This window comes from Carassius gibelio, chromosome A19 (assembly GCF_023724105.1).
Source record: "Carassius gibelio isolate Cgi1373 ecotype wild population from Czech Republic chromosome A19, carGib1.2-hapl.c, whole genome shotgun sequence".
Lineage (NCBI taxonomy): Eukaryota > Metazoa > Chordata > Actinopteri > Cypriniformes > Cyprinidae > Carassius > Carassius gibelio.
Window position 1 is genome coordinate 23,061,420 of NC_068389.1, and position 14,776 is coordinate 23,076,195.

The following is a 14,776-nucleotide window of genomic DNA, read 5'->3' on the forward strand; positions in this document are numbered from 1 at the left end:
TTAAACACCTTGGACCACTTGCCTTTTTCCAAATACCTGTTTTTGAACAGGTTCCACAAAGTTATGCGCTTTCTCGGGTAAAATGACAAGTATTTGAATTTGATGTTCAAAATAGATGTTCAATTTAATGTAAAGATTATCTTCATATGACATACATTCAGCAATATACAAATTGTGACTTTTGTAAAGAATATTTCTTAAACATCTAGGCTAGGAAATACAGTGGCAATATTTATAGGGGAAAACGACCATTGAATTTACAAAGCCATTTTTTTTCTCTCCATTTGACTCCTTTGATTTTTCTTTTGTTGTACCAATGAATAAAATACTTCCAGGGCACTTTTATTAACAGGCGCAATAAAACATTAAGTTACAGTATTCTCTGAATGTTTAAATAGTCAAAAATAAAACAAACGGACATGCACACAAAGGAGAGCTAAAGTCTAGCGGGCGGGTTCACGGTTCCTCTGCCAGGCGTACGGGTCCGTACACTGAAATCTGTAACGCAGAAACCTCACTCGCGGCTTCATGTGGAAGTCAGCAGGTATCTTCCAGTTCCACATTTTCTGCACCTTTCAAAAAGCGCAGAGATCAGATCATTTAGGCCAAGCTAGCAGGACAGACGTTTGCTAGCAGGAAAGTTTTGATTTAAGCTTTCAATCTGGTGCCAAACTCTGAGCATTATTTGAGAAACATGAAACCGAAATTTGTTCATATTATGTGCTTTCTGCCCTAACATACACTACTCTTTAAAACATTGGTGTCAGACCCGAAACCTTTAAAGGTTAGTGTGTCTTAAAATAAGATACATAATATTTTTCTATTAAAGATGAGTGGGTACAACATAACATTTTCAAGATGATTTGGGCCATTTGTTTTGTGATGCTTCTGCTGTATATATGATTTTGACAGCATTTTCAACATGAACAGTCTGCATGAAGAATTTCAGACCCACCTTCAAAACCCTGACCAGATGTGTGGTACTGTTCACCTGCTGATACTGGACAGAACAAGCAAAACAGAGAAAAGAGAAGAGCTGTTGAGCATCTGTTCATCAGCACAGGAGACATAGACATACATTTATTCACTATTTAATTTCTACTTTAGAATTTTTCTTCATTCAGTTTTATGAACGATACGTTTGCTTGACAGGTTTGACATAACTTTGAGGTGAAAGCAAGATACAGATCCTCAGAATGAATCATAAATCATTTGACTGAACTCTCATGAAGCTTACCAGCTGTCTGTGTTTGTTCTGTAGCACCAGGTTGGCCTGTTACAAGAAAACAAACCAGGTTAACAACTGATTTGATGAATTTGAGATATTCATTACTTTAATATACAGTTTTGCAGATAAAGCAGGTAAAGATGTAATGTGATTCATGCATTTCATACACATACATACATACACACACACACACACATATATATATATATATATATATTTACTTATATCATGAGAATGCTCAGAAGATTTTAGCATGGTAATGGTAATTACAATGTTAATGTATTAGGTTTTGGCGGAAAAGATCTGCTATGCTGCTGCTGCTGAAATGCTGTTGGTTATTACTGTAGTGTATTTGTAGATTATCGCTGCTGAATGTTGCAAGCAAGCACAGGAACTTGTTACTGCCTTTACATAAGCCAATATGGTGCTGTGAGTATTTAAGACATACTGCTGTTGCACAATTATCATATAAAATACCTGGAAGCAGATCTATACAGGTGGAGCTGGGGAAGGTGGAGGGTTTCAGAGGAACTCTGAAAGCGTGCTGCAATGCTCAAGTGAATGCTAATCAGCTATTTAAATGGAAATCATATGCAACATGAACCAATCAGCTTGTGACAAGTCATTTTATGCTAAGAATATCATCAGTTACGTTACGGACCCATCAACCTGCGCCAACTAGAGTTTCAGAACTTGGTGTGTATGTATGTATGTATGTGTGTCTGTATGTGTATGTGTATATATATATATATATATATATATATATATATATATATATATATATATATATATATATATATATATATATATATATATATATATATATATATATATATATAATTTGCAGATGTGTTAAAAACGTACTTGGACTCCCAAGAGTCCCTTGAGGTTCAGCAGTAGCTTAAAAATAAAAATGTAAAAATTTGCGAATATATATTTTCCTTATAGTGTGTGCAAACCATGCATGTGTGTGTCACCCACCTGTGCCCATGGCATCTGTCTGTGAGGAAACCCCTGTGAATGGATCCCCTGTGACTGAAGTTGAGTTATAGAAAAGTTTGTTTCATTTGTAACTTTTAATAAACGTTTAACACAATTTCTGCTTTGTAAGCAAACCCTTGCAAAAATTGACCTTGATAATCATAGTTTCCACCAAAATACCCTGTTATTGTACTGTGAAATGATATACATTTTCTTCAAACAGTCTTTGTCATTCTTTCTGCAGAAACTACGTTTACCATGGTACATTTTTATAAGGGCAGCTTACCTGGATGGTTAGTCCACCTGATGAGGCAGATGTTTTCAAACGTAATTTACCTGGTAGGTCTGTCTGAACCATGCTACTATGTGTGTCTGAGGCATCTGAAAGTTCGACAAGAACATTTGAAATGGCAAAATAAAAATCATACCGTTTGTTAGTTCAGATCATTATTGCATATATACTTATACCCATATTTACTTAACACACAGTACCTTTATATTATCTGTGCCTTGCTCATTCTGATTTATTAGTAAAATCTAAAGGTCACTCACCTGTAAATCCAGTCCCAGTCGCACGCACAGAATCTGCTTTTCAGAAAACACACACTTCACATTAAAACCCTCGCATGAGTGACAGACTGACATGCGTCTGCATGTGCTGAGCAGATGTGGTTACCTGTGTAATTTGGCATGCCATCTGTCACAGCTAAATGTCCCTGCCCTGAATAACAGGAAACAGCAAATAATAAATATTTCATTTTTATTTGAATAACTCCTTTGCATAATGTGGTGCACTCACCTGTCATGTCTGTTATAGTCTGTCCGTCAGTCGCTGGATCACCTCCTGCACCTGATCACAACATCAGCTCCGTTATTACAGGTACATGCACACAGACCAATGCTGCTTTCACTCTCATTCACGGTGTATTTCTAAAATATGTTTAGTGAAATATCAATGATAATACCTGCCATATCTGTCTGCGCTCCTGCACCAATGACACCGTCAAATCCTTTGAGAAGGCAAGCGAGTTTATTCATACAGCATATTTCAAACACAATGCTATTTCAAAGTGCTCAACATACAAATAATACAAAAATAATCGAGATCTAAATTTACAATTGGGAGAAAAATGTCAGAATGGCGAGATGTAAACTCAGAATTGAGAAGATATCAGATTTCTGGGTTTATATCTTGCAATTCGGACCTTTTTTCCCCCCAGAATTGTGAGAAAGTGTGAACTTAGATAAAAAGCCACAGTTAACAACCTTTTATTTATTTTTTTTAAATCCATGACGGAAGCAGGGTTCCAGACGGTTGCTTACCAGTGGTGTCTGTGTAGGGACTGAGAGTGTGGTCGTTTAGATCAAGTGCACCAACTGCAAAAAACAGCAACAAGACAAATCGCTTCAAAAGGAGTTAAATAGATTAATATTTAAGCACAAGCATTAATAATTTCATTTTATAAATACATTTCAGTATTTATGGAAACAAAGGAAAGGTAGGCCTATGTATCTTTCAAGTCACTTTGGATAGGTTTATTTGTTGTGCTCATCTCAAGGCATTCTGGGCTTGTCTTCTCCGATACCTTAGATTTTAGATTAATAGATATCACCATAAATCCCAGTTGAATTTTTGTTTTGTTTGCTGAAATGAGGTTTAAATATGCAAATGAGGCATTATCTGCAGTATATCTGAACTTTGGATAAAGCCTTGTTCAAAATGCCTGTTTTATTTTGTTGACATATTAGAGTTCCTCCAAAAAATATAGGTTGTAATAAAAGTTTTAGGTTTTGTGTGTATAAATGCATGAGAAAATTGCTTTTAACAATTTGTTTTGAAATCCAAAGATGCAAATAAAGAATAATATACTCTTAAATGTGTTTTGCATGTTAACAGTCTGAAGCGAAATAGCACTAAATGAATGTTTGTGGTGGCAAGTGTTATTTTGTTCATTTGCAAATTAATAATTGCAGCTCATTTGTCTATGGATTTAGTTTGTTATAAAGTATTGGCTGTTGTTATATACCCCATAGAGTCACCTGGCAAGCAATTTTGTAATTTGATGTATTTCCTTTTGAATCGAGACATTTGTAGGATCATATTAGAGAGCACGCCCCTTTTTAATAGCCAATAAGTATTAGTTATGTCAATTTTTTTAAATAGTTAAAAATCAAATTAGCGCTTGCTAAAAGCATCTGCTAAATGAATAAATGTAAATGTAAATATTTATATCAAATGTGCATATTTCTGAATTGTGTTAACTTTCAGGAGCACGCTAGCATAATGATGTGATGTGAACTAAAAGCCAAAAACTCTGATATTTGATTTCATGGCTTTAAACCTGCCATGAGAAATATTTTCCGTATTGAGCACAAGCATTTGGTAAACCCACACAACCCCACCTTTAGAGACCGACTAGCCAAGAGAAGACGCATAAAAATTGAATTATGGCTAACAAATCAATTGACTTTCAGTGATGTCATAGAAGCGGGTGATATAGTACCAGCTGTGTGATGCATCGCCGTTGCAGCGTCCTGATGGCCTGTTCCGCCTGTTTGGAAAGACATTTGGGAATATTCACATCGATTCCAGGATAGTAGTCTGTCAGTAATATAACGTTGTGATAGTGTGTTGATTAGTTGTGTGTGTTTTATTGCTAGATACATACTGATGTCCAGATGAACGCCTTGAGGGTCACCTGTGAACAAATCCAGACACACACTGCAGTTCGCTCTCGTTTATAGGTTTCATATGTTTTTATATTTCAACATACCTTTCTGCATGTCTACCACAGGTTTGTGCCGACCGTTTCCATTTCCTGTAATGCAGTAATGAATTATGTGTCAATACTGTATGATGAAATCCCTGCAAAGATATCCTTCAGCTGGATTAATTTGGATTTTCCAGCAAAGTAAGGTAATTATTATTGACTGGAGCTTACCGTTTGTTTCGGGTAAATCTGCACCATTATTATCCACCCAACCATCTGAGAACAACAACACAGCGGAGAAATATCATGCTTCCAGTTGTTTTGTTGTGGTATTCATTTTTAATTGAAAAAAGCGGTGATACTTTACCATTAAGCACCGTTTGTTAACATTAGTTAAATTAAAATTACATTATTAATAATGTTGTAGAAGTATTGTTCGTTGTTAGTTGATACATTTTTTTTTACACTATAGCTAACGTTAACATAAATGCTGTAGAAATATTGTACATTTTTGTTTTTGTCATTCACTGAAACATTTTCAAAATCAAGGTTAATGCACTTTGAATAAACAACCAGCAATAGCATTTTTATTAACTAACATTTAAATAGATGAATAAATGCTGTAAGAAATATACTACCTATTGTTAGTTAGTTAGTTAGTTAGCTATTGTATTAACTAAAGTTAAAGGAACAGTTAGCTAAAAAGAAACTTTTGCTGAAAATGTAAACAGATTTGGAGACAATTTAGCATTATGAATAGAGTAGGTGTTGGGTGTGAAATATTTCTTATTGCAGAGTTTTACTAGAATAGTTGTCTTACCTGAATAGTCTGTGAAGAAATGATCCGGATGTGACATTGTGTCAAAGACCACAGATGAATCTGTAAATATCAGTCCCAATTAAGATTTGACACACTTTCAGTTCCAGCGCTTCAAGTCTCTTTCCACCAAACCACGAGGGATTTTTGGTGAGCATTTTGTTTAACATCAGTTTACCTGTTGTATCAGCTGGTGATTTTGATTGGGCTCCATTATCAGAAATGCCTGGAGATATTATAAAAGATATTATTAGAAAGACTCTATTAACATAATATACTATTCCTAATTTAATGCGAGGAAACAGATTAATACTTAACTTACTGACTGAATGGGTATAATCACCGTTCCCGTTGTCAACAAACAGGTAATCCAGTCCGGGAGAGTCTGATATACAGGACAAGAGACTATTAGCAATGAAATTGATTGGTTTCTAGACATATTGAAATATCTATCTATCTATATGTCGTTCTTTTATTCAATCAGTTGCTCTATCTAGCCATCTAAGTTGAGTTGAGTTATGACTTCAGTGATCAATCTGTGTAGTTCATACAGATGCATGAAACCCCAGTGACCTCTCGTGACACTGAAAATGTCTCTGAAAGTTGTCATTTTGCTACCTTTGGAGCAAATGTCACGACTGAAAGTCTGGCAGGGTTTATAAGACGTGTGCTGGAATAATCCCACGGCTACTGAGGTAAGAGCACTCGAAATTTACAGGACCTAAAGGAGCACAGAGAGGCAGCCAGCAGCCATTACCTGGAGGAGCGTCTAGAACCGGACCGCCACTGGACGGGTGCCCTGGACTCAGGCCAGCAGCTGAAAAGAAGAACCGGTGAGAAAGAGAAAAGACAGCTTTGATTCACACCAGTCATCTTTCTATAAATTATTAGGCAGAGAACAGAATCTGGCTGGTTTATTCAGTTTATTCAGTCAGAGCGGCTCATAATTAGTAGAGTGTGACAGAATGAGGGAAGGAGCCATTTCACAGCATGGGCATTAAAGTAAATCAAGTCAACTTAACTAGTGTGGGCTTTCCTGTCTGTTACAAGGCCAATGAGATCAGCAGAAAGCAATTCTGGTGTCCGCAGCTCAAAAGCCATAAACATCGAGCCTTTCTGTTTAAGTGAAAAATGGATGACTTGAATTGGACGCTCACCTGCCGAATCCACCTGAAATGCGAGTCCCATGTGATCTGTTGAGACAGCGTCAGTTACTAGGCATGTGGGTGGAACGTCTGGAGGAGTGTCTAAGAGGTCTAAAAGCGTACCTAGCCCGTCTGTTTGAGTGTCTGGCCCATAGCTCTCTCCTATTCCACCTGTAGAGGGAGACAGTCTGTGTCCATTCTACATTCTGTATTCCTTCCATTAATTAATGAGAATGAAGAAATGCTCACCCATTAAGTCAACAAGGAAGTCATGGCTTGACTGATCTATCACGCCTGCAATTACATTTTGCAGTGATATGTTTGAGTTCCTAATATACACAGTATGTTCTGACGCTCACATTATTGTTTAGAGAACATGTATAGATGTCTTTGGTGTTGAATTTCTACACTTTGGTTTTAAAGTTGGGGTGATTGAAATAGTTTGAATGTTTTTGAAAAATCGAAAATACTGTAAAAACTATAATATTTTCAAATATGATTACATTTTAGAATTACTTTTTTCATTTTAATAATTTTAGAATATAATATATTCCTATTATGGCAAAGTTGTATATATATACATATATATATATATATTTGCATCATTTCTCCAGTCTTCAGTGTCACATGATCCTTCAGAGATCATTCTAATATACTAATTTGCTGCTCAAGAAACATTTAAACATTGAAAACAGTTAATGCATTTTTAAGGATTCAGTGACAAATAGAATGATCAAAAGAACAATTTTTATTTGAAATGTAAAATTAAAAATGTCTGTCACTTCTGGGATCAATTTAAGGAGTTGTTAATATATATATATATTACTGGTCTCCAAAGTTTTCAGCAGTAGTGTTGGTGTTTTTGATCAGAGTTTTGGTCTTTTTTGGACTCAATAACTCAATCTTGACTAAATGTATTTTGCTTTTGTAGGGCGTTCAGAGTTCAGCTGATGTTTACCTGTCGTTTCCAGGTGAGAGCTTGTGCCAAATGAATCAAAACCACCTGCAACAAACATGAAACAAACAACAACGAGAATTTCTGAACTGAAAACAATGCAAGTATCTTTTTATCTCAGAAATGAATGGTTCTTCCGTGATCAGATTTTAAATCATGTTTTTCTACCTCCTTCTTGAATCTGAGATGTGCCCGCCATGAAATGATCCACGCCTGCATCAAAAACATCAGGTTAAAATCAGAGATTAAAAAAAAAAAAAAAAAATTCATGCTGTATGAAATGCCAGTTAATTAAAAACAAAGTATTCAGTGTTTCATCACCTGTAAATCCTGTTTCTCCTCCATTCAGTAGTTGTTTGTGTCCATTACCTGTGAGAAGAACCCGATTAAAATGACTAAATCACTCATTCTGATTAATATGATGCACAGTATGCACATCAAGACTCACCGTTAGATTCTATCTCTGGGATTTCTAAATGTACAAGATAAAACATACATAATTATGACATCAATTATCATTTAACAGAAAACATTTGATAAGCTTTGATGTTTATCACCTGGAGACTCGATTTGAGATCCATCATAAGCGGTTTCCCCTAATGAAAGAATATAAGATTTAATTATGTATAAGTGTGTACAGCATTTAAGAAGTAAGAAATGAGCCCCATGAGATGCAATAGTGAGATCCTGTTATACACATACCATTTTCATACTGTGAGCCATCTGTATGTGGAGCGAATCCCTCTGACCCTATGCAAAGAGGATTATAATTGTATAACTTTTACTAGAAACCTTTATATAGAATTAATTCATGTACATTTATTTTTAAAGGAATAGTTGACCCAAAAATGAACATTTGCTGTGAATTTACTTCCCACTGGGCAATCCAAGATGTAGATTAGTTTGTTCATTCATCAGAATAATGGAGAAATGTATAACATCACATCACTTGCTCACCAATGGATCCTCTGCAGTGAATGGGTGCCGTCAGAATGAGAGTCCAAACAGATGATAAAAACATCACAATAATCCACACAACTCCAGTCTAATTTGAAGTTAAAACTGTTTAACAATGGATTTGTTTTTTTACAAACATGTAACTTTACAATAATGGAATAGAGTCATGTGAATTATTTTTATGTTTATGTTTATTGTTAAGACTCTCTGTCGGCACCCAAGGGTCCATTGTGAGCAAATGATGCTACATTTCTTTTCTCTCATGAAGAAGCTCATTTACAACTTGGATGGCCTGAGGGTCAGTACATTTTCAGTAAATTTTTTAATTGAAATACCTGTAGGCTGGGATTGGACCTCAGAGGAAACTACACCCACACCTTCTGATGTCTGTCCTGCTGCAGGTCGGTCAAAAGTGTGGCTGGATAACATTGTTGACCCATGACCTGCTGCTATATGGTCTGATGACCCTTGACCCGATGGCACTGTGAGATTGAAGAAAATATCTCTTTGTGAAGTGAATAAAAGATGAACCACCATATTTGCATGTCCAAGATTAGAATATTCCAGTATTAATAGGCCTTTGGCTATATTTTGATTTTATGTGCATAACGCATATTATAGGCTGCAATAGCCTTAACATAAACAGAACAACTCTTACCTACAGAAATGGACACTGAATGGACGCCCCCATCTGTGGATGAAACACATTAAACATATTGGGTTTCTCTAGAGCCTCAATGTTATTTATTTATTTTATATTTAGTATCATATTTCGGACAATAATTAAATAGTGTTTCTAAATGTCATTACCAGGGACTTTAGATCCTGAACCTCCAATAGCAGCTGCTCCTCCAGCTCCTACACCTGAGAACAATTTTCATTAGCATTCTTCATTTTATGCACTACTTTTTTTTAACAATTTATTATTATTATTTAAGAAATTAATACTTTCATTCAGCAAGGATGCAAATAGCAGTAAAGACATTTGTAAGGTTACAAATGATCTCTGTTCCAACTAAATGCTGTACTTTCTATTCATCAAAAAAAATCCTGAAAAAAATCTATAACTCTTTCTACAAAGATATGAATGCAGAATGAATGGTTTCTGAAAGATCATGTGACATTGAAAACTTCGCATCACAGTAATGAATTACATTTTAAAATATATTCAAATAGAAAATTTTTAAATCTTTTTTTTTTATTTTTATTTTTTATGAAATGCAGCCTTGGTATTCACAACAGACTTTTTTCAAATAAATACTGACCTCAAACTTTTGATTTGCTGTTTATGTAAATTATTATATTATATTATATTATTATTTAATATAACATTATTTTTTTTAATTTAATTTTAGTATTGCATGTACTACATAATAAATTTATTAGTATTTTAGGCATATATAGTATTTATGGCCACGCCATATACATGTGTACCTGTCTCTATTCTATTCTATTCTATTCCAGATTGAGTGATCAGGTACCTGGAGGAACTATCTCTGATTTGGACCCATCTTGTCCACCATAACTTGCATCTGTAGGTGAAATCATTTCAGTGATTAGGCAGTAAACTTGTTAAAAGAAGAGCATATTTACAGCAGATGAACAGGTAGAGTACCATGAGAACTTGAGCCAGATGGCTGAGAGAACCCGTCTCTACCGTTACTTCCTGTAACCCACACAGAAACTTTACTGAGAGAAAATTCTTCATACGATAATGAAACATTGCTGTCAGTCTTAAAAATGCTCCAGTAATCCAATAGCATGCAGTTAGTAGTTTAATTAAATAACAACATTTTATTAATTACTCACCACCTTGCATCATATTTTCTGAATGAAATCCAACTCTTGTTTCTTACTAATATTGGGTTGCTGATTCCAAAGATAGTGCCTATTTTTTCCTTAACATGTCACTTTATCACAAAATATGATGTGCACTGTGTAGCATTTTTGCATTATACAACCTTTTGTAAGGTTGGGAAATTTAGTATTACTGCGTTATCAGCTGCCACAGAGATATGATTTCTGTCTTTCTCTGAGCCAGGTTACAACTATTTGTTACATTCTCAGGCAATTTTCAAATGTTTGACATCATTTTATGTCTAATTTCACGGTTGGAGTTAAACATTGACCCAGATCTGTGGATCATTTATTACACAAAAGCAGCAACAGAAACTGACAGATTTGAAAAAAAAAAAAAAAAAAAAACATTTATTGATTAGCTTATTTTGAACATATTATTTAGTTAGATGCAGGGCTGTTTTAATAAGTTCTGGTTGAAATGCTGGTCACCATTTGCTCCGTTTGAAGCTGTTGATGTGCTGCCTGATGCTGTAATGACAAAAACACCAGTTTAGTTCTTGATTGGCCATGAAAGAGAAGATATATCTAGATTTGCCCTTCTGATGTTCGGCTATGGCCATGTGCGTATATTGTAGCTCTGTAGTGCATTTCCTGCCCAAGGTCAGTCAGTGTTGCTTTTCTAAAGTACGATTTGTGTGAAAGTTTTGCCCCTGATAGATCAGGTTCACACTTACAGACTTGGCCAGTTTGAGTGCCGCCATTAAGTTTCTGACCTGGGAAACAAGAGCAAAGGTTTTGTCAAAAGATGTATTGGACTTCAGAAAGGCCTGAAAAGTGGCCATTGAGCTTTCAACAAATTCACCTTTCACCAGAGGCCATGAGAAGCTAATGCACTCCGTACAGAACTTGTTTTTGCGTTATCGAGTAGACTTTCCTTACCGTTTGGGGATTCGCCCGCAACGGCGCTGCCAGGAGTCATACCTTAGAGAAAAATAGCCCTTCAGTCTAAACAAGGTCCTGAAACGTTGGCCCAACAAACATGCAATCTCACTGCGCTACAGGCCTGTGTTTTACACGGATGTGTGCACCTGATGTTTTGTCTTTCCACAATTATTAATAAATCGAGCAATGCCGTTCAGCCACTTTGGCTAAAATCCCCACATACCTGATCCCTGACCAGATTAATTACTGATTGACTTCGCTCACTGAGTAGGGTGCACCCAGTGAACTATTTTCCAGTGCTGAGAGGTTCAGTGTTCTCTGCCTCCAGCTCTAAAGAGGATTAGCTTCACCTTACCCGAGCCTTTGGGTGCTGCGGTGGCCTGCTGCGATCCGGCCCCTTTGGGAAAAAAGGGAGAGGAACAAAAACCATATTCTTAAGATTCCCAGAGATCTTTTCTCACAGGTCAATCAATCTCTTCCAGTCAGGTGGCTTCTGGAAGGACTAACACTCTTTTTACATGTGCTTAAGTGTTTTGCATCTTGTATAAAGCATTTGTATACATTTTAAGTTGATTTTATTGTCTTTTATGTGCATTTTAGATCTGATTTTAGTTTAGTTTTTGAAATGTCGCTACCACATTAGAACTAAATGTTTATCTCTGTAACATCAGTCTTTAGATTTTAACACCGTAATTTATCGATTAACTCTGTTGAACAATTTGGGGTCATTCAATTTTGTTTTTGACAGAAATTATGCATTAAACTGATCAAAAGTGACAGTAAAAATATTAAGCATTGTTTTCAAAATGTATTCAAATTAGAAATGTTTCTTCAGCGTAATGAAGTAGTCATGTGACTTTTAAATGGTAATACCTTTTCTAGTTTTTACTGTATTTCTGGTGAGCATAAGAGACAGACCCCAAATTTTTTAATGCTAGCAAATCATAATTACCATACAAAAACGTACTGTGGTACCATGGTTGTATCAGATAGCAATAGTGTGTTATTTTGAAATATACTATATTACTGAAATCCATGGACTCTTGTAAGAACTTTAAAAATAAAATGAAATATTATGGTACATGAATTTCAATACCATAGTATATTTAAGTTCTATATTATATTGTGTTAGTGATATCATGGTATTAATATGATACTTCAAAGTAGAATATATTGGCCAAAAAACATGGTTTTACCATGGTGTCATGTCCAAAAATACTATGATACTTAATAGTTACCATACTTTAAAAATCATAATGTAAAAGCTTAAAAAAAACGAACTATTACCAATGGCCCCATGCCCAAAAAACACAGTATACAAAAACTAATACCACAGTACGTTTTGTAAGTGTAATTTCTGATTATGGTAGAACCCCAAATGCTTTGAATAGCTCAGCCTCATGAAGAAAGACTGACTTTTGAAGTAAATGATGATTTATTATGTGATTGTTAAAGATGACTGAGGTTTTGCACAATGGTGGTAAGTTGTGAACTTGTCACCCACCCTTCATATGCTGACCTTTGGAGTCATCATCATCTGTAAAGAAAAGGGAAAATCGATACAGTTTATAACAACCGCTCCTTTGTTTAGCCCTTCTCCTCTTTCTGTCCCGAATCCCTCGCAGATCTGCTGACTGTTATCAGAATAATATGAGCCAAAAGAGTTTGGGAACCACAGTGATATGTTTTAAGTGAAATGCTCTTTTGTTTTTTTTGTTTTTTTTTACTCACATGCATTAATGCATTTATAGTGGTAAAAAATGAGTTTATGAAGCTAAACGGACTTTAAAAAAGGTTTAAAAGAGATTTAATTTAAAACTGTTTAACCTGAACATTATAGTGTTAACTTCTCATATTTTCCTCTTGCAGGATCACATCTAATGTCAACCTGCCCACAATCTGAGCTTCTTGATATGGTACGATCGGCTCTCATCAGGAGGTAACGTCTAAAAGAACTTCATCCCCTACCCTCTTCCTCCTCAGACAGTTCTTCTTCACCCTCTTCAGCCTCAAAGTCATTTTCCTCAGGCTCCTTATCTGTCCCGAGACATAATCCAGCAGTTTAATGAGTGGGTAAAGACCCGTGGGCGCTTTATGTTGAACATAAGAGTGTGTCATTAAATAATCCCTCTGGGAAAAGAGCTCGTACCTTCAACAGGAGCCGTTGATAGGGTGGACGCCAGAAGCACAACAGCCACTGAAGCAATTACAAGATTTCTGTGAAAGCGACATGATAAGAGTCCAGAATAAGCACATGCGAAGCAAATTCGACCCAGAAAACACAATAAGATGCTGTGTAATATTATGTCACACTTACCACTAGACAAGAAATTAGCAATTTATCATGCATTTTCTCAAAAGCAGCTTAAAATGTGCATTAAACCCAACAATTCTCTTCAGGAATGCATGCTTTTAATATTATTTTTCATGTAGTTATCGCTTTCATACAAAGTAAATTCATCGATTGGGCTTTTGAAAAACTCAAGCAATGGATAAAAGTAATACTTCGCTTTGAGTTTGTATGTTTTAAAGTATTCGGTTATTGGCCATGATATCACATTCCTCAACGAGATTCCCAGCATCAAATGATTAGATTAACACAGACTTTAAACTATAACAAGATATATGCATCAAATCTATTAAAAAACACAGGAAACACCAAAGTCATGGGTTTGATTCCCAAGGAATGCGAGATTGAATGCATATACTTTGAATTCAGTGCTGCTTTTGGCTATAAGCATGAACGTAAAACTCCCCTTAATATCACTGCTCCTTCTTGACATATCTTAATCAATTATTGATCCGTTAGCTATAAGTTGATGCCCTGATGTCAGATATTGGTTGTTATAAATCAATCATCATTGACTTACCGTGACAGCATCTTTAGCACAGGTCTATGTGGGGAAACTGTGCAGCAGATATAAAGTGACCAGCAAACGTGCTTTTGACTTCCTTATGCTTGACTGGCCACCAAAATACATTTTATACCCTTCCAGCCCCCATACTGGTTAGGGGCAGGACTTCTAACCCCAGCCCCTGCCATTCAAACGACTCCCACCAATCAAACCACAGGTGAGTACTGACACAATTATGATTCATAATTTATATTCAGATCGGATCTGCAGTGTCTTCAAGCATCAGAATGCACAAATGACAATAAATATCTTCTACACATTCACTGTTATACTAGAAATTGGGATGAAAAGCATCTTTATTCATGGTTTGCCCCATCATCCCTTT

General features: G+C 35.7%; 1 protein-coding gene across 5 annotated transcripts; it reads right to left on the reverse strand.

Moving 5' to 3' along the window:
• Positions 1-98: 98 nt before the first annotated feature.
• On the reverse strand, positions 99-14,572 carry LOC127935101 (hornerin). 5 transcript variants are annotated; one of them, XM_052532704.1, is made up of 40 exons: positions 14,407-14,561; positions 13,686-13,753; positions 13,505-13,573; positions 13,041-13,073; positions 11,892-11,933; positions 11,534-11,575; positions 11,329-11,367; positions 11,084-11,122; positions 10,410-10,460; positions 10,276-10,326; positions 9,605-9,658; positions 9,453-9,485; positions 9,130-9,276; positions 8,540-8,587; positions 8,395-8,433; positions 8,286-8,309; positions 8,159-8,206; positions 8,006-8,050; positions 7,841-7,885; positions 7,132-7,176; positions 7,006-7,053; positions 6,895-6,930; positions 6,495-6,554; positions 6,060-6,122; positions 5,916-5,963; positions 5,741-5,800; positions 5,152-5,196; positions 4,984-5,028; positions 4,879-4,908; positions 4,714-4,761; positions 3,533-3,586; positions 3,175-3,219; positions 3,009-3,059; positions 2,886-2,930; positions 2,762-2,797; positions 2,546-2,590; positions 2,210-2,263; positions 1,238-1,273; positions 956-1,000; positions 99-572 (listed from the first exon to the last, which is right to left on the reverse strand). In XM_052532704.1, exons 1-40 carry the CDS (start codon positions 14,415-14,417, stop codon positions 538-540), a joined length of 1,902 nt encoding a protein of 633 aa, XP_052388664.1. In that variant the 5' UTR covers positions 14,418-14,561; the 3' UTR covers positions 99-537. The 5 variants fall into 5 exon arrangements, with proteins under 5 accessions (XP_052388664.1, XP_052388662.1, XP_052388660.1 ...); XM_052532702.1 differs by having other exon boundaries at positions 99-566; positions 6,895-7,053; positions 14,407-14,572; XM_052532700.1 differs by having other exon boundaries at positions 6,895-7,053; positions 14,407-14,568.
• Between the last annotated feature and the right edge of the window lie 204 nt (positions 14,573-14,776).